The sequence below is a fragment of the Rousettus aegyptiacus genome, unplaced genomic scaffold (genome assembly GCF_014176215.1).
Source record: "Rousettus aegyptiacus isolate mRouAeg1 unplaced genomic scaffold, mRouAeg1.p scaffold_m13_p_3, whole genome shotgun sequence".
In the NCBI taxonomy this organism is placed as follows: Eukaryota; Metazoa; Chordata; class Mammalia; order Chiroptera; family Pteropodidae; genus Rousettus; species Rousettus aegyptiacus.
The window spans coordinates 94886699-94911946 of record NW_023416306.1 but is presented as its reverse complement, the minus strand read 5'-3'; the positions used below and the strand labels follow the sequence as shown (position 1 = coordinate 94911946).

The 25248-nt window shown below is 33.5% G+C and overlaps 1 protein-coding gene across 4 annotated transcripts in view; it reads left to right on the top strand.

Annotated features, from left to right (window-relative positions):
* The window catches only part of MIPOL1 (mirror-image polydactyly 1), a 231853-nt gene extending 213889 nt beyond the window's left edge, over positions 1 to 17964 (top strand). For all 4 annotated transcript variants that reach the window (XM_016138601.2, XM_016138599.2, XM_036238290.1 and 1 more), the window contains one exon: positions 17207 to 17964. In XM_016138601.2, the coding sequence (XP_015994087.1) occupies positions 17207 to 17273 (67 nt within the window). In that variant the 3' untranslated portion in view covers positions 17274 to 17964. The remainder of the gene's footprint in view (positions 1 to 17206) is intronic.
* Positions 17965 to 25248: the final 7284 nt, after the last annotated feature.

The window sequence follows — 25248 nt, the reverse complement described above, 5'->3', positions numbered from 1 at the left end:
TTTGGTTGTTTTTAAATACTACTACAATAAACATACTTAGAACTAAATGTCTGCCCATATCTGCAATTATTGCAGGAGGCACAAATTTGTGGAGGTAGAATTGAATTAAAACTTAGAATTGTTAGAAAAGGTTTCTATTAATGAGAAAAACAATTAAGTTATATGGAGATGCAATTGAAAAACAACAGATTTTAAATCTCCGGGTATATAGAAAAGAGAAAGATATGTATGGTACTAGATTTCTTATAGTAGATAGATAATATTTCATCTTGCCTTCAATTTATAAAACACATTATCATAAATACTTTCTATGATAAGAATGACCTAAATTGTAAAAGGTGTGTATATAAAGATACATAGTGATAGCTAGAATTTAATTTAGATACATTTCTTTTGGTACAAGGACAGAGAAAATGTTTATTCAAAATTTTTGTACTTTTTAATATGGATTTTTTTATACGCTTCAAAGACACTGGCACATAATAGAGCAGAAATATATGAAGCTGAAAAAGACAGAGTGTGCTTTCATCAAAAAGATGCCCTACAGTATAGTTCAGATTGAGTGAGAAAGTTCAGATGGGAGTTAATAGCTTGCTTTAAGGATAGTAAGTCACCCTCAGTTCTCAGCATGTCAAAATACTGGACTAGCACAGGTTAACATGAAGAATGACTTAACTGGGTGTATGTACATAGCATGAGAAGCATACTGCCTATGGAAACTTTTTGGCAAAAAAGTAACAATTATGAGTAAGATGAACTCTTTCAACTTGTTCTTTAATAGCTGGCAATACCTTATCTCCTAGCTGTTTCGTTGTCAGCATTAATACAAAAAAATCTAGTTAATCTAACTACACACTATATGGAATTAAAAATTGAAAAGATAGGAGATTTTAGTGAGAAATATGGACCAGTGTAGGGAGGAAAAAAGCAATAAATTTGGATTATATTTTCAACTCCGTTACTGTTATTACCAGATATAAAGGCAACCCCAAAAAAACTGTCATGTACTTAGCTCTCTGTTAAATTGGGTGGAATCAATAAAAAGTATGCTAAACACCTCTTGCCCATAAGGAGTTTAGAACATTGGTATTTAGTTATTTCCAAATACTGCTTCATTGAACATAGTTGTAGCTAAATATTTAGAAAAGGCACAAATTCCTGGAAATAGAATTGTTAAGTTAAAAAGTATCTGGCATCCTGCATCTGTATATAATGCTAGTAAATATGTTAATATACATTTTGCCTTTCTATTATTATTTCATAGACCAGAATGGTACTAAATAAGCTGTTAGTTGTTCAGTGCCAGTAATACACAGAAAAGGAGGGCCTCAAGGAAATTGAACCTGGTCCTGTAGAATGGGTGGTATACGGCTAAAGCAGAGAGGAAAGAAGCAGTATAAATGAAGCAGAGGTACTGAGAGGAGACAGTACAGTAAGCACAAAGGTCAGCCTGGCAGGAGTAGAGGTTCCTGTGATGACATCAAATAGTCTAGGCTAGGCTTGATTGCTGAATGCCTTCAAAAGTATCCAAAGGCACTTAAATTTCATGTGATAAAGAATAAAGCCATTTTAGAGTTTTGAAAGCAGCAAAGGTTATTTGATAGAAATAGCATTTTAGGGTCATCAGTCTCACTTAGCATTTGGAATACTAATTGACGCAGATTGGTGCCAGAGGGAAGAGTACCAGCTAAAAAGCCATCATAATAATATAGTATAATAGTGTAGAAAACTACTGTGCTTGTGTAGGCTGGTGGCAGTGAGAATGGGAGGAAGGGATTCATATCAGAAACACTGTAGAGAAAAACAATATGATCTAGTGACTAAAGAGATGTGAAAGGCAAAGAAGTCAGTATTTTAAGATTCCCTGCCTAAGAGATAGGAACAACACAGCTCCATTAATAGAATGTCTTTAGTTCAGTGCTAAGAACTAATTTCATTTCTTTCTGTGTAACTCTAACTTATAAACTTATGAGAAAAAAAATATTGTTTGAGAATATTCTGTCTGATGGCAGATATAAAACTCATCAAAATTGGCTTCCAGAAACTGAAGAGCAAAAGTAAGGAAGGGCTTCTAAGGATTCTTCTCTGGGAATAATAGAAATACCCTCAGGGATGTCTTTGGAATGATAGCAATTTAGATTATATAACCCTGTTTCCCACATAATTAAATGCTTTCTGTGGAGTTTGGTGCTAACAGTCACAATGTCCACAGTTATTCTGAATGATAAATATTATTCTTAAAAGCTATATTTCAAGCCATTCAAAAATAGGCCAAATGTCAAGGTCGTAGTTTAAAGTGTCATTCTTCAAAAGGCAGTATGTAACTCCTCTTCTAGGCAAACATCAGATCCAATCAGTTCCTGAGGTGATATCAAGAAAAATTATCTAAACCAGGCTGGTGGGCAGATATTTAAAAGTCTAGATATAAGCAACTGAAAGCAGCTTGTAGAAATAATTTGTATAATGTTTTTTGCTTAAAATGGCACGATGAGGATGGGCTATTAGCAAAGTTTTACAGCAATTATTCATTAATATCATCTATGTTACTCACTCAAAAGAAGTATTTCTACCAAATTTGATAACGAAACATATACCAGGACCTAAAGTAAGGAAAAATAACAATAAACACTACCTAAACTAAGGGAAAATAACAATTAATTTTAACTCTTCTGTCTCATACTTTACAGAATATTTGAAAAATCTTTAGGATTTTGTCAGTTTTATCAGGAGGCAGGTTTGAGGTGTTGCTCTTCGCACCCGGGTGGGAATGCTCTGCCAATTAAGATAAAAGAATAGTTTTTATTGGCCTTACGAAATGCTGTATCATATCCTGTAAATCATAATCATTATAAATATAGGAGGCCTTATTTATTATCTTTGCACTAAATTTAAGGTAGTTTCTAGAATATAAAAATCTGTATTACTAACAGTTCAAATGCTGTAAGTCCTGAGGAAATATATGAAAAATCCATCTCAGTGAATAAACTACTCACTGTAAATAAATTTAAACATAAGTATAATTCACATTTAAAATCAGTGTAACTCAATCCCCTAAAGCAAATTACTAAATAGTGTCCTGCCAGCTCGGAAGAGTTCCTCTGTCCCTATGTCTCTAACTTACTGCCAGCGAATAATCTAGATACTAAGAATAAAGCCCGTTAATCCTTAATACTAACACTTTAACACAAAAAAAGAAAGATGTGTGTGATTTAATTTCAAGTCTTCTGTGGTGCTTGAAAAGTATTAACTGTGAAGTGAATGGATATTAAAGAATGGAAATTACCCTAATAAGTGGCATTTAAAAATCAGAAATCAGAAAAAAATGAAACTCAGTCATAAATGCTCATCTTTCTATACATCCAGAATTCCTTTATCTATAAAGTACCAAAAAAAATGTATGTGGTTGGAATAGATAAAATTTTTGAAATAGATGAAATACAAATCTGTTTCGTTCTTTTCCATATGTGGTATAGACCTTTGTAACATGTACCCTTTTTTATGTTGTTTTGATGCCAATTCAAATTAGTGTATGTTCAATGACTATCATAAACTTTTCAGAGAAATCTACCTTTCTTTCATGATTTTATTACTTAGTTAAATTTTGATGTTTTAGAAAAATTTTTATTCACATAAAAAATTTTAGACTTGATGTAAAATATCTAAGTCTGATAACATTCAATTTTAAACTGTCAAAAAGAAACAGTGACTACATAATAGCCTAAAAATACCATGAACAAGATTAAACTTCAATTTTCCACTTACTGTATCCTTGAAACCAAGGAACAGTAATCCATTGGGAAAATATATATATATATATATATATATATATATATATATTAGGACAATATAATTGAGTAGTTTTCAAAACAATATTGAAAAAGGAAATAACTTATCACTTAATTTTTAACAAAAGACACTAAAAACAGTGTAACTATGATATTTTAAATAGAACAATGATACAACAAACAGTTTATTTTAGTAAAAGAAGTAAAGGTCTTCTGTGTGCCTTCAGATGTAACTTTTGCAAAGGACTGTTCTAGAAGCTGTGGAGCAGGACAGAACACAAAAAAACAGAATAAGAAAAAGAAGAGGAACCTTACCACTCATCTCCATCTTTTTTTTAAAAATACCACTAGCATAACTTGTTTCAATTCTAAGAAATCAGGAGTTTTGAATGGAATAGTTAAAATGGTTGTTCTTGTTATCAGTTTGTTTTCTCCTACATTTTGTCATGTGCCTTCTTATTTTTGACTCTGATGCTTCTCCCATATAACATACATAAGTAATTTATCTCCATAACAATTTCATTCTTTCGTATGCTTCCTTTTTCCTTCTGAAAAGTTACAAAATCAAAAGTAAGAGCTGAAGATGCTGATTTTTAATGAACCAGTAATTCGTTGTTAGCACATTAACTAAATTCATCCTGAAACTAAAAGGATAATCTTAACGTAGTTCTCACTGAGGGTGAAATTTCATTTAACGTTTTTCCCAAGTCCCCAAACTCCCTCCTTTCAAAGTGAGAGAAATCTCTTTTCAGGTAATTGCTTTATCATTTGGTATGCTTCTGCAAAGGCCCTTGACTAAATGAAATATTTACTACAAATTTTCACATGAGGTAATTTGCCTTCTTTATTCTCGAAACCTACTATTAGGAGTCATCAAGATTTCAGTCCATTACTTTGAAATTGAAACTAGATGAAATTACTCCTAATTCCCAGAACATGTGTGTGATATTTATAAACAAATGAACAATATCCTGTTGATTTTCTAGAGACTGTTCTGCTAGTAACCCAGAATACAGTGATGAACAAAATATGTATTGTCCCTGCTTTCATTAGAGCCTCTTGGGCTTGTTACTGGTGTTGAGTTTTCTTGGGATTTCCTTCCTTCCTTCCTTCCTTCCATGTATGGTGACATTGGTTAACGAAATTTAATAAGTTTCAGCTGTTTCTTAGGATTCTTACATGATTTAAAATCCTCTGTTAGACAAAGTGAAAAGAAAAAACAATAAAATTGTCTCTTGATCTTAAATCATCCTATTATCTCAATCATTTTCTGATGTTGTTAGGGTCATAAGCAAAATAATTCCATTTTCTTCTCTAAGTACTTTTCTAGTAGTATCATCCATTGCACTAGTGCGGCCATAGACTAATTAGAATTCAGCAGACTGTCTAAATATCTCATTTACTAACAAAGTCTTAAGTAAGCCCTGGATAAATTACACTAAAATTTTTATTTTAAAATCCAAAACTTGAAATAATTACCTTAGAGATATATAAAGAAGGAAATATAGCTTTAATCCTCCATGATCTAATTTTTAAATAGGGTAAAACAAAAGTACAAAATGCCAAGTTTTACACAGTTTTTAAATTTAATTTTTTATCTAGTTTTAAGTATACAGTACATAGTTCATAAAACAATCCCTGCAATTGCACCCTTCCTCTCCTGACCCTCCACCCAGCCAACGTATTAATGCTAATTGCATTCCCTATGCCATGCTCCCCATCCCCATGTCCATCCATAAGTTACTAATTTGTACTTCTTTAACCTTTCACCCCATCCTCCCAGCTCCCCAAACCCCCCTCCTTTCTGTTCGACACCATATCGTCCAATATATTTGTGAGTCTGTTTTTGATTAGTTTGTTCTTTTTATTCCTTAGATTCTGCATATAAGCGAAATCATATAGAGTTTATCTTTCTGTCTGATTTAAATTCCTTTTAGGTCCATCAAAGCAGTATCTTTCTCTATCCCCTTCTTCTTTATATGTAGGGGTCTTGTTTTCTTACCCCTTCAGCCACTCTATCTTTTGGTTGGAACACTTAATTCTTTTCCATTTAAAGTACTTATTGATAGGAATATAATCATTACCATTCTTTATTCCTATTTTTGACACATGTTTTTCTTCTTAAAGAAGTCCCTCCAACATTTCCTGTAATAGTGGCTTGGTGGTGATAAATTCCTTTAGCTTATTTTTGTCTTGGAAGCTCTTTATCTGTCCTTCAACTCTAAATGATAGCTTTGCTGGATAAATTATTCTTGGTTGTAGATCCTGGATCTTCATCCTGTTGAATATGTTTTGCCAAGCCCTTCTGTCCTGCATAGTTTCTTTTGAGAAATCAGCTGCCAGTCATATGGGTATTCCCTTATTTGTAATTATTTGTTTTTCTCTTGCTGCTTTGTATTTAACCTTCGGCATTTTAATTATGATGTGTCTTGGTGTGGGCCTCTTTGGATCCCTGATTTCTGGAATTCTCTGAGCTTCCTGGGGGTTTTATGTCCATTTCCTTCACCAGGTTAGGGAAGTTTTCCATCGTTATTTCTTCAAATAGCTGTTCGACATCTTGATTTTCTTCAGTTATACCAATCAGACGGATACTTAGACCCTTAACAGTGTCTCATATGCTCTTTAAATTATTTTTATAGTCTTGGCATCTTATCTCTTGCCATTCCGATTGAATGTCCTTGGCTTTCCCATGCTCTAGATAGGGCATTTGATCTTTTTCTTTATTCACTCTGTTTCTTCCTTTGATTATTCCATTTAATATGCTTCTCATCTCAGATAATGTGTTCTTCATTTCAGACTTGTTCTCTTTTGTAATTTCCATTTCCATTTTATGTTTTTTATCTCTTTGTTGAAGTTCTGACTGAATTTAACCAGAAGCTCATTGAGCATCTTTATAACCAGTGTTTCGAACTCTGCATCTGTTAAATTACTTGACTCCATTATATCTGGATCTCTGTTCTTTTCTCATATGGTTTCTGCTGCTTTGTCTTCCCATTTTGGCTGCCTTCCCGTGTCTGTTTCTGTATACTAAAGAAAGTTCCTAAGTCTCTCGGTCTTATTAGTATGGATTTGTGAAGTAGGTGTTCAGTGGCACAGTCCTGAGAGGGGTTCAGCTGCAGGCCAAATTTAGCCCAAGCCTCTACCCCTCCAGGGCCACCTGTTAAGATTCAGCAAGCAATCCACAGATGCTGTGTTTATAGTGGCCTCAAAAGGCCACACCAGAAACCAAGGCCAGCTGCCTCCAGTGTGAGTCTAGGCACTGCTCAGCAAGGAGCATCTGACTCTCTGAAGATAAGCCTGGATGTGGCTTGGGTGGAGCCACGAATTGGGGGTGGCAATGTTTCAGGGCGGAGTGACCTCTGTTATCCAGTTTGATGATATAACAGCTATGGCAGCACTGTGTCCAAGCACTGGGAGGTGGGGGGCTCAACAGGGAACAATGAATACTGCTGGCACTTCTGTACAGAGCAAGTCTCACCTAGACCCTCACTTCAACAATGTCTCCCTGTAAGTCCCTGGTGCCCCCTGCGCACAGCCCAATAGGCAATGGTGTTCAGAGTGAGCGGGTTCATCACCGCCAAAATCCACTTGGGGATGTGGCCCCTTTAAGAGGCTTCTGCTGCTGCAGTAGCCTGGGTCTCACTCAGTCTCTCAAGACCAGGACGTGCCATGTCCTCTCCCCGTCCTACCTTCTGCCATTGCAGGATGATTTTCTTGACTTCTCCTAGTTGTATGTCTTGTCCATCTAGATCCCAGGTGATCTTTCCTTGCTGCTGTTCCTTGTTTCTGTTACAACTTTGATTTGGTCACCAGAGGGATGAACAGAGCCTCTATCATCTACGCCATTTTTTTTCCTCTCAAGTTTTACATATTTTGATTGTTGTAATTCTTAGGTTTATTAGTCACCTAGATTGATACTAATTGATATTATGATTGATCGGTGAGCCTGATTTTTCAAGGTTATATAGAAGAGAGCAATTATTAGTTTACATTTAAAATACAGGTAACTTTTTAGCACCTTGTCTACCTTAGATATTCATGACGCTAAGGAATGTTGTTTATCTAATCTAAGCACAGTTGAATATACATGTGCAAACTTTTTCTGTGTTCTATTTAATCTCAGAGATAAATTTAAGTTTATTGTTGAATTTCAAGTTAGGAAGCAATTCCTTAGTGTTAATATAAATCTAAAACTGAAGCTAAACAAAGCATGGTAAATAAAATGGACCCCGAAATCCTGATGCCTGAGTACATGTACTCTTACTTTCTCGTTTTATCTTCTTGTATTATACAACCTCTTGTTCACAATACTTAAGACCTTAGAACTATTTTTTAAAAGGTATATCCTGGAGCTCAGTATTTTATATTATAATGCGCTATAATTGAGAATTCCTTTTATGGTCCATCTTTACAAAGGATTTTTGTATTTGTAAAAAGACTTCATATGACAGATATCTACAGTAGACACACCTAAAAACTTTGTAGGAAACAACAACTGTTTTAAAAGGTGCCATTTATGGAATAAATACTCAAAAATATTTCTAAAAAAATGAATGAAAATGCTTAATACAGTGACATCTGAGGAGCTAAATTAAGCTGTCCATATTTCTTTGTATCTTTTATTCTAGTAACTCAATATCTTTTTATAAAGCAAAATCATTTTGAGGAAAGGATTAAATTAGGTTTGATTAATTTTAAAGTTATGGTAGAAAACAAGAAACTAGTAAATGGTTAGTGACAATGATATTATATGGTGATGGAAGGTAATTCAGGTGGTGAACACACAATACATATGATGTATTATTGAATCATAAACAAGAAACCTATATAATTTTATTAATGAATGTCACCTCAATAAATTTAATTATCTAAAAAAATTAAATATTGACTGCAAATACCCATTTTTTTGTTGTTTTTATTTTCTTTGTTTTTTAATAAGTATAAATCCAGCCAAAAATACCAGTTGACAAGTAGGGACAATCTGTAGACAAAGATGATAGATAGTCACATGCCTGGTATCACTTAAGAGACAAAGCAATTCCCAAAATATGTCTATTTTGATACCTATCAGTTGATACCTGCAATTCTGCCATGAGATTTACAGATTTAGGTTAAAGCTTTGTTTTATAATAAAATGCAGATAAACTAGGTAGCCTTTTTTTTTTAACCACATAACATTATTATTTAAAAAGAAATATTTTTTTAAAGTCTAGTATTTAGAGTAAATGGGAGGAAAAGATGAGGAGACTAGATTCTTAATGGGAAGTGGGAGAAGTGCCATTGGGTAAATTTCTGCTCGACATTGGTTTTGATTTCTGAATTTGGATTTGGTTTTTTCTCTCTAGATTTCTTTACTTCTGTTGGAATTCCATCATTACCAATTTATTTTAGACATACCTCTATGAGAAATGACAAACTTGCACTCTCATAGTTCTGCCCTATGACTGGCTCAAACAAAACAAATATTACAGGAACCATTTTATATGTAGGGTAGGGAAAACATGGCCCAAAATCATTTCAAGAGCCACAAAAATTTTGTAAGCTTTATTTCCTTAGTATCTTGTGTTTGGGATGGCAGACGCTGTAAAAACTATGTATATTTAATTTACAGTATTGATTTGAAAGTTATTATTTCTAGGTATATATTTTGTTTCAGTCTATATAATCTATAAGTTTACCAACATTTCGATTATAATGGAAATTCTCAGATCTCTTGAGAGTCATAAAATATTGGAGATACCTGAATGCAGTGGGTAAAATAGACAGTACAAGAGCCTTTTAAATACATTTTTGGCTTCTACTTAATCTCAAAGGTCTTGAAATGAGGGTTAATAGTGAGACGAATAGTTGATTCTAATTGTTGTAGTATATTCATTTAAATTTATCAATAACATATAAACTAGGCTAAGATTTTTAATAATTACTGCAGTCATGTGCATTGATAAGATGTTTTATGATAAAAATCTTAAAAGTAGTGTTCATCTAGAGTCCCTATTTATTATCTACTTATCTATTTATTATGAAATTTTTATGCTTTTCAAAATACTTTATATAAATTTATATTGTAAATAATTGTCCTACATCCTCTTTTTCCTTCAGTAAATTGATCTTGTGATAATTACTTTAGCTTTCCACATTTCTACTATTATCAATTTTTTCATTTTCTCTAGTATAATTATAATTGAAATCTTATTTGAACTATTATTGTTAGTTATAGTGTCCAGTTCCAGGTAAATAAATTAACTCAACCACAATTCGTTATTAACTGAGCTTGCTAACAAGAAATGTTACAGAAATGTTTTAGGCTTCAAGTGTTATAAAATCAAGGTTTACTTTAAGTCTCTATCTATTTAATAGTGGACCTGTTCAATTTCTTTTAAATGATATCCCTTTTGGTAAGGCAAAATGCACAGCACTTTCCTAATAGCATTAGACTAGTAATGTTTTGGAATTTATTATTTGGTTTTGATAAAGAGTGACTCATGGACTTTTCAATGAAGATATCTCGAATGTTGCAATACAGACCGATCATTAAATTTTAATTTAAGAATGGAGTAAGTGCTGTGTACTGTGAACCATATTAGGCATATCAACTTCAGGAAGCAAGGCTCTACAAACACACCATATTTGCGAAATGTCATCACAGCCTAGAAATTTGTTTCTATGCCACAGATGATCAGATTAGATCATCCAGCTTTATCACTCTCTGTCTCTACTTCAGTGATATCTCCTGATCTGATCAGTGCCATTCCCTTAATGTGAGTTTCGGGTGCCTGATTCAATGTCTGCCTCTCTACCCCAACTTCATGCTAAGGAATGTCAGTATCAATGTCAATAATCTGTCCTATTTTTTTTGCCTCCTGAATGTTAATGCCCTTTATCTCTACTCCACTTCAGCTACAGTGGATGTTACCATCCCACAGAACTTTCCTACATCTGAAATCCAAAGGTTAAAGTTGCTTCTTTGACAATAACAGCCTTATTTCAATTAGCCTTGCTTTTTAGCTTCAACACAGATTAAGATATCTAGTCCTTGGCTCCTTCCACTTGTCCCTAAACTAACAGTTCCTTATAGACTTTCTTTCTTCTCCACCCAATCTGGATTCTAGGTTTAATCACTTTCTCCCCAGTTCACAGTCTTATACCCTTATATGTCTCAGCTCATTTGCTCTATGAGTCATACTTATATGTGACATCTCCTATAATATTCCCTCCCCATATCTACCCCCAGAGTATAGAGCTGATGAGGAAAAAAAAAAAAAGTCATACTACTATGTCTTCTACAAATTTTGTAGTCTCTAGCTGTAGTTGGGCAATCAGTCCCACCTACCATTCTTTTTACATGCCCCAGATCACTTCCCTTTCTTGTCCCATTAAACCATCTCCATTCTCCTTCAACCTTTTTCTTTACCCTATGCTTTCACAGAGAACTTCACTTCCTACTCCATGGGGAAAATTGAATCTTGCAGGTATGAGTTTTGTCAATTAACTTCCCCTACACCTACAGAATTATCCACAGCTGTATTCTTCCTACCTCTTTCCCTTTGGTCTCCAAAAAAATGTTGTCCAGTCATATTATCAGTGAATGTATTGCAAGTCGTGCTAATAATCACATCTTCTGAGACCCTACTTAACAAGGTATCTTCATCTCTTATACTTTAGTGTCTTCCTATAGTCTTCTCTCCCATAGTCCACAAACATTCATATACCACCCATTCCATTAAAAATTTCCTCACCCTTACATCTCCTTATAGCTATAGCCCTCTTTACTTTCTAACCAAATTCTTATGAAATAGCCTATGCTTGGTCTTTACTTTTCCACATTCCATTCAAGCTTCCTCCTACTTCCATCATGCCATTAAAACTGCACTGAAAAAGATTGCCATTTCCTAATCAAATGGGCACTTTTTACTTTGATCTGGTTTAAGTATTGACCCCTGTTGAGCCTGTGATTCTCTTTTTTGGTTCTTTTATAGCACCTATTTTTGATCCAACTTTTACTTTCCTATTTTCTCAAATTCATTTGCCAACCTCTTTACTTTAAATACTTGTTTTCATTTTGGTTCTGCCCTCTTCCCACCTCACTTCTCCTTTTACATTTCTATTTCTAAACATTTCTATCTACTCCCATGGCTCCAGTGGCAACTTAAAGCAAGACCTAGTCATGGCCCTCCTCTCTTGCCTCATGCCCTGTCCTTCTCAGACTCCTACTTAATGATCCCAAGAAACTATACTACTGGTAGGACTTGGCACACATCGCGCTTTCATACTTCTGTGCCTTCACACATATTATTTTCTGTCCGGAATGCCCATCCTTCCCCCTCTCCATACCACCCTTGTCAAGGTGACTATTTGACTATTTCCTTCTTATTTAATACTTGGCCCAGTCATCATCGGGAAGCTTTTGCAGCCCTTTCCTTTCCTACCCAAACTAGTCCTGTTTAATACTTGTGGTTATCTTTTTATTTATAGCATCTACCAATAACTTATTAGAGTTATCCATATAAGGATGTACTTCCCCACCTCACTGCTCCTTATGAGCAGGGGCCATGTCCTATCTTTTGAATAATCAATGCCTAGAACAACACCTGGTCCATAGGAATTATGCTTACTGGTTGCACTGAAATGTCTATCATAAACCTAGAATTCTCTCTTTAACACAGATTCATGTATACAAGTGCCTACTTAACATCCCCACTATTGTCCCACCCACACCTCAAATTTATATGTACCAAACTGAGCTCACTCTCCACACAGAACTTCTCCCCAACAAATATCTGCTGCTTTTCCTCTCCACTGTCTTGGTTAGTATATCACTACCTATCCAAAACCAGACACCTGGAAGTCATCCTTCTCGACCAGCCCATATCACCCCATCATACCCTCAAAAGTCACAAAATCCTTTCATCTTCATATCCTAGATATATTTCAAATTCAGCACCTTCTTTCCATCTGCGCTGCTGTAGCTCTGGTTCAAGTGTCACTAGGATTAGTTTTTTATTGCGATAAATCTCTATAACATAAAATTTACTATTTTAACTATTTTTAAGTGTATAATACATTCACACTAGTGCTCACTAGGATTGTTTTAATTAGGAGCTGTCTGGACCTCCTACCTGTAAGCTAACCTGCCACCATCCCATTTCTACATTCTTGCCAGTGTGATCTTTTTAAAATGCAATTAATGTTACTAGATGAGTTTAAAATCCTTTTATCACTTTCCATTGTCTACATTAGTGATTTCATCAGAAAGTTTTCACAGGTCCAAGCTGAAGTGAAGAAAAAATATGATAATGTATCAAGTTTTTCTAAATTTTTTTAACGTCAAGGTTGAGGGAATTAATGAATGGCAACATTAATCAAGATAAATACTGAAACATGAAGGAGGCAGTTGGATATGCAAGTCTGAAACTCAGAAGAGTGCTTTTGGATACGGGGTCTGTATTTGGAGGTCATAAGCATTTAAGTAGAATCAAGGGAGCAGATAACACCTCTTGAGGAAAGCACGAAAAGTGTAAAGAAAAGATTATGAAAAGCTCAACATTAAAAAAGACCAGAAGAGGAAGAACAGCCACAAAGCAAAAAACAAAAACAAAAACATTTAAAGTCTTCTTTTCATTCTGCTGCTGTTGTTGAAAGAGGGCGAGATCTTTGATATTAATGGCAGACAATGAGGGCAGCATTTTTCATGAATTTCCTGTCTCCTCTGCTGGAAGGATGATTGTTATCCATCTCTCTTGAATTTCTCTGGTTTTTTCTCCTTGAAAAAAAATTTTTAAAGCTACCTATGTTTGATAGGGTAACCTCATTGTCTAAATAGTAAGAATGCTTTTTCTGGGGAACAAAAGTATGTAGTCAATGACAATGCTACTCTCACATTGACAAATACAAAAATTACTCTCCAACATGGAATCTATAGTGAGATTTTTACTTTGGTTCAATTCAGTTGATGAAGAATTTCTGTTTTTACTCCTTTCTGTCACTTTGCAAAAAAAGTGTTCTAGTTAATAAAAGTAATTCAAGCCCACAAAAGTCCAGAAATAAGCCTTAAAAGTCACAGTGTTTTTGGAAGTGGTATAGCACATCAGAGAGATCAAGGATGTGGTAATTAGACGTAGCATTACATCCTAGCTCCACAATTCACTAGCAGTTTGGCTCTGATCAAATTACCCTCAATACGCTTTGTCATTTGATGATAACATCTACTCCATGGAGTTATAATGAAAATTAAATATGTGCATAATCACATCTCATAGTTCCTGGTACATAGTATTCATTAAGCATTACTTGCCTTTTAAAATATATCTCAGTATTCATTAAGAGTGAAAAATAGATATAAACCAATTAGGGAAATTGGTAAATAAGTTATAGTTCACCTACTTGATGAAAAATGATGTAGTTTATTGTACTACATATATATACTGAATAATGTTAATTTTAAAAATGGGATTTCTATATAAAATATAGCTGTAAATGTATTTTTCAAGTTTATATAGAAGTTATAGCAAATAATAGATTGTAACTATTTCCTAATTATATACAGTGTCCTCAATTTACTTTTTTATGATATGTTACTAAAATAGCAGATGAAATACACCAGCAAATACATTCTCAATTTGACTTAAGTAAGAACTTGAGGGAAATTTTTAATGAAGCTATTAAGACAAATAATCAATCCATTAATCTATAATCTGAAAACTAGTTCTCTAGTCATCCAAACCCTAGTGGAAGTACCTTTAAACTAATGAACAAGGAAACCTGGCCCAGATTTCTCACTGTTTTACCACAGGACCTCGCATAAGGGTTTACTTGTCTGTACTTCACTTTCTTCATGTTTAAAATGAAGAAATTCTAATCCTAGCTCTGACCCTTTTCCTACTTCATGAAGCTCTTGGGAAGCTGTTGTTGAGTAACATGTAAAACAGTTGGAGCCTATTTTAGTAAACTACATAATTTTTTAAAAGATATTATTGATTTGGACAGTAAAGAATAGCCTGCAGGCAAATCCTGCAAGGTGCTTCAACAGACGTACACACTTACCTTCCTGTTGGCACAGTCCAGGTTTGGCAGGTGTATTCCATTCCTTACAGGAAGGAATAGGTGCTTCATTGTGTTTCAGAAGTCAGTAAGCTTTTACAAAACTAAGTAATTGACATTTTTCTCATTTCTGAGATCAGATTTTCATAAATCATTCATCCTGGATAAACCGAGAATGTGGTTGATCTCGTAATTGTTGAAATATAGAAAAGACATTGCAAAACATGATATTTAAGTATTTCCTCCTAACCTCTTTCCTTAGCAAGATATACAAGTTCTAAATGGAAAGACATCCTAGTGTATAAAAGGAAACAAAAGTAAGATGAGCCTGTCTGTAAAGGAGGAACCAAAAGAAGCACGACACAGATTTATCTCAGCAGTTTGGGTTTCCACTGATTGAGAATTTGTGGTGATAATAATAACTGTGCAGAATAAGGCTTACTTTTACATCATAAGGAAGTTTTAACAGCGCACATATTGTGGAGGAGGTAAGTATTCAACCAACTTGAAAGTAATATTTCTGACTTTTTACAATATATGTGGAGATATGGTCCTAATGGCTCATCAGGATTTCTATTGGCAGCCATTGGTTAGCAATTAATTCAAGTTACTGTCATATTTTAACAATACACTTAAATTTTCATACCGATATTTTTTCTTTCTCCTCTACAATTTAAGTTAGTGAAATTTTGTCTAAATTAAGGGATTTATATAATCCTATGAATCGTAATATTCAGAGTGTATAAGAAAGCTCTAGTTTTTATCACTAGGTGTAAGTCCAACTTACACAGACCAGTCTGTGAATAGAGTGAATCATGCAGTGAATCTTCTAGTTCAAGAGTTTGTACCACTAGGCTCAAGCATTTTTAATGAATGTGTAATACTTTTCTTCCCCTTCTTGTTTATATTAAATTTATTTGTGTGACATTGGTTAATAAAATTATTTGGTTGCGAGTGGAAAATTCAATAATACGTCATCTGTATGTTGCATCGTGTATTTGCCACCCAAAGTTAAATTTCCTTCCATAAGTATAACTTACATTGAGAAATTTGTGGTAACAGACATAGACAAGATTTGCATTTTTACTCTAAGATCATTACTATATTTTGCAAAGCAAAGATTTTTGATACACTGAGTTAATTCATTTTATATTCCTGTTTTCTAACAGAACTCAATATATGCAGAATCACCCAATAAATTTGAGCTAGTTTTCAGGGTTGCATGCAGCTGAATAGTTCACCTAAACCAGTGTGTATGACACTAAAACTACCCTCATTGCTTAGTGTCTAGCTCTGTGCTAAGTTTATTTGCAAAGGACTCTTGTGCCTGGATTCATATAAATGAGGCAAGCTGGAGCAGACTAGCCTGTGTCGTTCAGCAGTCTTTCAGGAGGGAAGACTGTATATATGAAAACTGCTGGACACGATCACTTACAAAGAATATTTCTCTGTGTATCACACAGTTTTTGGTTAAGGTTTTATACTTTCAGTAAAGAAAATAAAAGAAAAAAAAGCAATTAATGGCCTGATTCCATCATCATCTTTTGTAAAGCAGAACTCTCACTGATCCACATGAATGTGGTCTCCCTTCCATAGAGTAGCCTAAGAACACCACAGAATGGACTTCTGAACTTTTCATGCTATTTTCAGTATAATTGGTAAGTTTTTAATCAACTAAAAATCACTTATCTTTGACTAAAAAGTACATATAGTCGTTCCTAGCCTATTTAGACCACTTAGAAACAGAAACTTCTTTTAAATGTAGTACAGAAAGTCTGCCTTTATTAGCATCAAATCATTTTTATATATTTAAAATATTTGTATGCCACTGAAATGTGAAGTTCTCCCCCACCCCAGCTCCCTAATTCCTAGCTTTATTTTTATTGGCTGATTCTATGAAAAAGAAATCTAATACGTAAGAATTGTACAGTATACCAATGTGTCACTTATTTAGCAAAGTAACAGGTGTAAGATTGCTAGTATTTCTGTATTGAAATATGTACTTCTTAGGTAAAAATCAGTTTGAAACTGCTCTATCTTGAATATGCCATGCTGTCATTGCATAGTAAATGAATGATTCACAACCTTAATGCAAGTAGGTAAGTGTATCAAAATGAGTAATCTTATATTTTTCATGTAGCATCTAATGCTGACATAATATGAAATTCTGGGTTAAAGTTTGTGTTGTTGCTGTTTTTTAAACCTCAAATTCTTGACACTTTGTACCAGTCTCTTGCTTACAGTAATGCTTTGTTTCTTAACATGACTACCAGGGCTACTTGGTCACAGGCAAATACTGTCCTTTCTCAGCCAAAACATTTCTGACAATAATTGCAATTTTTATATTCTTCCCCCCTTTTCCACTCCCCCTTCCCCCAACTTAGGTTGGAAAGGCTGGTGGACGTCCTGAGGAAGAAGGTTGGAACGGGGACCATTAGGACAGTGGTCTGACTGAAAAAAACGACAGTCTGGGAAGCAGTCACATCTGGTGACCAGGCTGCTTCATTCAACACTGTGTAAACACTAAAGCCTTAACTTAGCAAACAGTTGTTAGAAGTGGGACACTCCAACCACATTCCAAGCTGAGATAAAATCAAATCACAAATGTTTAACCACTTTGCTGCTGACTTGAGTTATTTATCCAAATGTATTAACTACAGACTTTTAGGGTACCTATAAAGTTGTAGTTTATTTTGTAACTATTTTCTATCTCACTATATTTTATATAACTTTTACTAAGAGACTATTACAGAAACATTGTGAAGTTGGTCAGGATCGTATCTTCACATATGGTCCTTTCTGAATCAAAATGCAGCAAAGTAAATATTGTCTAAACCTTAATCTACTGTGTTATAGGTAAAAACTTCAAATACATGCATTTTTCAATATAGAGTTTATTTCTTACCTGATGAGAGAAACTCAGATATAAGAGTGAACGGTCTTCCTTTACTGCATGCATGTAATCTTTGTTGGTGTTAAAGTCTATTAAGTACACATGCCAAGAATTAAATATATGATTTGTTCTAATAAGAGTTGATACATTAAAATTACATTATTTAAGGCATGACATTTGTTTCACTACAAATAATACAGACTGTTTTCAATAAAAAGAAAATGTTGTTAATGTGTACTTGTAAATTCATATTATCAATATTTTTTAATGTCTGGTCTGAATAATTATCTAAACTCTATTTAAGCTGTAGCAATTGCCAAGTCTGTCTAATAGACTGGGATACTTTTGACTTGAAAATTTGCACTTGCCAGCATGACATTTTCCTCCTAGAAAGCAAGAAGCCATCAAACATGTCCAGTATTCTTTTCAATTTTTATTTAGATTATCATTTAAATTGTTGTGGAGGAGGAGAAACCAATCTGTAAATATACAATAAAATTATAATGTAAAAATATATGGACTTGGGGAAAAAACCTACAATTTGATTCAGGTTACCTACTTTTTCTTTTAAGAGATAACTTAAAATCATTATAGCATAGCAGTCACATCTAATCATGTAAAATTATTAATAAAACTAAGATTTATGTATTTGGCTCTGGGAAAAATATCTTCTTTCTTTTAGATTGGATAGATGAGAGGCCAATAGAAAATGACTGTGCCTGGAACAGGATAAAAAAAAAAAAAAAACAAAGATTGAATTCATGAAAATAGGCAAATGAAAAATTTTCTTAGTCTGTACAATTTTTTAATTCATCTTTAAGATTGAACTAAATTATCATTTCCTATTTTCAGGACAAGTACAGAATAATGTATGGTACTATTCTTTTATATGCCTGTGAAAATTATCCATTTGATTTTTTTTTTTTTGAACTCTGCAGGAAAATGTAAGGTGCTTTATCATAGAGTGACAAAAGAATCATAATGCCAACAAACTCAGTTTCTTCCTTATTAAATCCATTATATAAACTGAGAGTTAGAATCATCCCATCGAATTTAAATTTAGAATTTACTCATGTTATCTGCTTTTAATTATTTTTTTAAACTATGAAATTAGAAAATAAAGAACAACAGGGGTTAAAAGGAAACTAACTGGATTTACTCTGTAGTTCTAAAGAGAATTATAGTCTCTCATAGGCAAGTGACTATAGAAACAGAGAAATTGGAAATAATTTGGTCATGCATGGAGTCTAATTTCTGAGCTCTACTTAAAACCTGTAACAGCGCCATGTATGAAGGAATAACGCCTTTCGAGTCATAAAGGTAAGTAAAGAGAAACAATTCTTGCCACAAAATAGTCCATTCCTGAATCCTCTTCAAATAAATCCCAAGTGGACTTGAATTTTTAGTTTAGTCTTGAAGAATAAACAAACCTTTCTTGAGTTATTTTGCTGGAGGTTTTATGAAACACGAAGTATAACATAAAGATCTTTTACAATTTCCGAACATTTATTTCTATGCCTAAATGATCAGTTTAGAGCAACTGATTGCTGTAATCAATATCCAGAACTTTTATAGAATTTGATATTATAAAGTTAAATTTACAGATTCTAACATCTATTGTTCAGTACATATAATCCTCAAAATATCACATCCCCTTGAAAATGAATTGTCTATGAAATTACAAATGCTAAGTATTACAGCCATATAGTATCGTTCATTGATTTCTTGCACTTAAAAATATCCACCAACAATGTTTCATAGTCTCTTTTTTGTGTGTTTGAGGGAATAACCTTGCTCATTGAAGATCAGTTCTCTATATATTCAATAATAAAGCAACTTCAGAAGTATTCCACACTGCCCAGAGATGTTGCTTTAAACATCAAGTTTGATTCCTACAGTAACACCAGAATTCACTTATCCTTGTAAAAATAAGTAGTTCAGAAGAAAGGCAAAAAAGATAACACAAATGTGTGTAGCACTCAATGACTTAAAAAGTCATTTCACATTTGTATATTTGATCCTATCAACAACCATATAATAACAATAATAATAATACATTATATATATATCAGCCATACAACGATGATGATGATGATTTTGGTATTGTTGTTATTACATACATTTTATTGATGGGAAAACAGACTCGAGTGGCTAGGAACTTGCCAAGGACTGGCTAGGACTTAAAACTGAGGTCTCATGACTAAACTCCATGCAACCATAGGTCTCCAAACCTTTCTATTAAAAAATATTTTTTTTAAATAAAGGGTTTGACTCATACTATTTCTGTTATTATTACATGATTTCTTTTATATGCATTCGTATAAATTCTCTAAAAGTCAAGTTTGTATGCATTTCTTTCAATGAAATACAATACTGTGAACTGCATGTGTAGAGAGCATCACATTAATGCTCCTTCTCTATAGGGTCATAGTAACAAGTATACTTTGTCTTAGCCTTCACTAATTAGGTATATTGTGACAATTCATTGTTAATAAAAAATAGCCTTGAGTTGCTTTGTACTATTTGTAATTTGGCCTGTTGCTAAAACCCGACTGTAGTTTTAGCAAATGGAAGTCTAAACTTTAAGGCTCACTCTACCTCCCAGAGCGACCGTTAGAGATAAACCCAGTTATAGGCAAGTAATAAATAAGCATGGTTATTGGTTATAAGCAAGGTATAAGCAATTACAGCAAAGTTATTAGTTAATTATATATGAGAAAATTTAATTTTACTTTTATAAATAAGCTATAAGTTAAAATTATTTAAAAGATTTTCCCTTTTTCAATGAGAAACTTAATCCTTTCTGTATTTCTTTATCCAAATAAACTGAAGAATCTTATTAGATCAGTTACTGGTAGAAATAGGTTTTTTTCTCCACAAAAAAGGTTTAGAGTATTTTATATTTTTAATATTGTACGCAGTTGCATAGGAAACAGTTTTATGTTTGGTATTTTTGAAGGCCATAATTTTTAAAGTTTCTATTTTAAAATATTCATGATCAATGAAGCATTGTAATAATAAAATAGCATGGCTTATACATTTTGACTTCTCTCATATGGTTTGTATGGAACCCAATTTTTCATAAGACAGTATTGTGTTGTTGATCACTATTATTTACAATTAAACTGTTCATATCTATATACATGTATGTATCTATATACATATATTTACCACATTTATACATCTATATACACAAGTATATACACACAGACACACACACAAAAAAAAATACATTTGCCTTTTTTAAAAAATGGTTTACAGTCAACTGTTAGGCTCCAATGATTTTGGTATTTTCTTCATGTTTTATTAGAAGTGCACATGGTTTCTGAGGTTTTTAAACAAATATGTGGAATGGTTGAAAGATTTATATTGCTCGTGCTTAGCTAAATATGTCATCTCTAGAAAAGATGTGGTTTATTTTGGCACAGTTTTTAAAACTCAAATATTTTAAACATTTGTTAAGTCGGAGCTTGCACATTTGAACTAGTAGTAGCATATGTTCCAGAATAGCATCTCAAGTTACTAAATTTGTAATCCTTTTACTAGAATAACCTTTTTTTAAAAGGTTTTCTTTTCCTTTTTATTATGTATTTTAAGTTAAATTTATAAAGGTTGAAATTATTTTTTAATATAGAATTCCATAAATAGAATTTGACAGTGGTAAACATATTTTTGTATACTGTTGATATTTTTTACAGAAATCTTAATACACACATTTTTAATTTTACTGTTTTCTAAATATAGTTTTGGAGAATGCTAGTACTTTGGAAGCCACTGGTTTCTTGACTGATTATTGACAAAAGTGCATTTTAATGCACAAACTCAAATCTAAAATATATATTTACTTTTCATTCATATAAAATCTCCTATTGCAAATTCTACACGTTTCAAAGCAAATTTTATACATTGATCTTAATTGAATTTGTAAGTGTACAATCCTATAGACACTACTGGATGTGTACTATAAAACATATTGTAGTAAGGAAACAGATTGTCATTGTTTATTGTCAAACTATGTCTGACTTCCTTAAGTTTAATAAAGGTAAAAAGTCAATAAGAACAAATTTGTTAGGTACCTTAGGAACCTTTTTAAACTATTTAGATAATAAAATTATAGTTATAAAATATTCAAGAGAACCATTTTTTGTTGGTAAATGGGGTTAAAAAGAACCTAAGATAGGAGATCATATTCTCTTAATTAAAAAATAATGGATAGATTCAAATCTACCACAAAGCACCTCTACTAATTTTGGAATGTATAAGTGAAGCCAAGAGCTGAAATCTTAAAACACTGCTTCTGTTGTGTTTGACTATTCGATCATGATAAGATAAATATAAACAGACTATATAACTCTCCGTCACCTGGTGTGAATTTAGAATTTAAAGCTTAGGGAATGTGGCTAAAAGAGAACCAGGGTGGGAGTGGGCAGTAGGAGTCTTCAGGGCAAAGATTCTATAAACTAGTTATGTCTAAACTCATATTACTGTGTACAAAAAAAGTCTCATCATGTATGACCTCTGTGGTCTTGTCATACATTTTACTGCCCCATATGTACACAATAATAACATTGTTATTATTTTTGCTTTAAGCCTCAACTATTTTTAATGAGATTTAAAAATCAGAACAGTATTTTATAGTTACCATTTCTAATGCTCTTCTTTTCTTTGTGTAGACCCAAGTTTCCACCTGTTATAATTTACTTTCTTCCTCAAGTAGTTATCATTTATACAGAGCTATGGGTGGTGAATTCTTTCGTCTTCTGTATGTCTGAAAATGTCTTTTTTTTTGGGGGGGGGCCTTTATTTTTTGAAAAATATTTTGCCAGATATAGAAATGTAGGTGTTAACTTTTTTTTCTTTTAGTATTTCCAGAATGTTTCTTTACTGTATCTAACTTGTTTTATTCTTACTGTCATTTTTTGTTCACTGTACATAATATATCCTCTAGCTGCATTAAAGATTTTTCCCTTGTCACTTGTTTTAACCAGTTTTATTATGATGTGTTTTTGGTATAGCTTTCTGCATGCTTCTCTGATAGTGGTTTGTTGGACTTCTTGGACTTTGGGTTTATACTCTTTACCAAATGTTTTAAATTTTTTAGCCATTATTTTTTCCAATACCTTCTGTTCCTAGCTTTTTTTCTTCTCCCTCTGGTCACAACCATGTGTGAGTTTTAGTTATTCTGCCTAGTCCTTTCTGGTGGTTGTTAGCCTGGCTCTGTGTGTGTGTGTGTGTGTACACAAACACTCTCCACTCTGCAAAATCTCTCCTTGCCAGTAATCTGACCTGCAAATTCTAACAATCTTGGCCTCCCCAAATTCTCAATCCTGTATTCTCGACTCAGACTACCAAGCTCTCTTTTTGTTCCCGTTCCCTGCACTCTGCTATATAAATGTTCCAGACACTATGCTGAGGGCTCACTTCATTTGTTTCTCTTCTCTCAGTGATCCCTGTCCTGCACTGCCTATTGTCCAAAGTCCAGAAACATTGATTCATGTATTTTCACTGTAGTTTTCTTACTGTTTTTTTTTTTTTTGGCGGGTTTTTTTGTTGTTGTTGTTGTTTTTGGTTTTTTGTTTTTTGTTTTCGTTTCTAAGGTGGGATGGTAAATGTGGTCATGGCCAAAAGTAACTCTTTTAAAATGTCATACTCTTGATGTCTAGCTTCCTTCTTCCCTGTTGAGAAATTAGCTGTCAGTTTTAATGTTCTTGTCCTGAAAGTAAAGTCTCTTTTTCTCTGATTGTGTTTTAGATTTTTTTTCTGTTTTTTTGTTTTTGTTTTTTGGCACTTTTATCATGTGCTTATATGTGGTCTTCTTTGTGTGCTTATATATGTCTTGCTTGAGTTTACAGACCTTATTAAATCTATGACTTGATATCTTTAGTCAGCTTTAGGAAATCTTTGGTCAATGTCTTTTTCCCCTCCTTCCCAGATTCCATCCGTATTTTTTTCACTGTGTTCCCAAATAGCTCTTCCAGCCCCTTATATATTCTTTTTTCCTCTACGTACATTAGTTTTGAGTGCAAGATTACCTATCTTTCATTTTACTAATCCTGTCTTCTGCTGTTAAAGCCATCGATTTAATTCTTAACTTCAGATTTGGTATTTTTCAATTCTGCAGTGCCTTCTTGATTTTAGGGGTACATTCTAATTCTCTGGTGAAATAGTCATCTTTCTAAGTATACTGTCTCCTTTTGCCTCTGTTGTCTTGAACATACTAGTCGTAGTTACTTAAAAGTCTGTGTCTACTATATCTGAATCACTATGGGTCTTTCTCTGATGTCTGTTTTGTTTCTTGATCTCTAGATGTGTGGTTCTGTCTCTTGGCATACCTCTTAATTGTTGATTGACTGTAAGACATCCTGAGCTTCCAGATGATTTTGTCTTCCTCCAGAGAGGGCTTAGCCTTTCCTCTATTGGGAAGATTGAGTGGAAGCTAATCGCATTAATCCAATTAGGTATTGTGCTGAGATAATGCTGTGTTGCAGTTTGAATAAGGCTCAGTTTTCGCTGGTTTGCCCCTCTCCCGATGGCATACATAGCTCGCTAGGGCTTTCAGCAGTGAAAATGATATCTTCACTGGGGCCCTTTTAGACATTCTCATCTGAGCCCTTTTTTTAACCTCCCACTTAGGACAGCTCAGATTTTGCCAAGTATTTGAAGGGGAAACTGAGCGTGTGTTTCAGGCCCTTTGGTTCTCCAGGTCTGTCACTCCAGCCCTGTAAGATTGCCAAAGCGCTGCTGGTTTCTCTGTCCCTAGTAGCAGTCTTCTGCCAGGACAGAGCCGGGATTATCATTCTGTCACCTTCACCCAGAACCAGCAAATGCCTCCAGGGAAGAGCAGCTGCACATCATCAGTTTATCTCTCTGTTCTCTGTTCTCTGGAATCTTAGACCCTCTAGTTGTCTTTGTTTCAGCCCCTGTGTCATGCATTTAAACAGGTAACATTTTGTATTTTATCCAGCTTTTCTAGTTGTTCTTGGCAGGAGCATTGGTCTGCTACAAACTATTCTGGTGTGTCTGGAAGCAGAATTCCAAGGGGTTTTAAATTTCTGTTATATTTTTTTTTTATTTCTGGAGATTATATTCTGTTTATTGCCAGATGTATTTGGTAATTTTTATGATCTCTTGTTCCCATCTCATATTTCAATCTCTTTTTTATTTCTTTAAACATTTTAAACATGTTTATTCTATACTTAATTTCTGATAATTTTAAATTCTGAAGTATTTACTGCTCCAATTTTGTCATTTATGTTGCCTTATTTCTTTGGATATTTGGGGATTCATGAATTCCAGCTTATATTTTTATAATTATCCTCAGTGGGACTTTTCAAGGCCTGGGTGTAAGGTGAGTTCCTCCATAGAGACTTTAAATTTGCTTCTGTCAGTCACCTGGGAACGTACACAAGCCTTAGAGCACTTTAAAATCTTAATTTTAATTTTATTGGGCCACTTAAATAATTGTCATTTAGGTTGCAAACCCACATGAGGGCTAGTTATAAAATTCGTAGTTGATCTTACATTCATGGGATG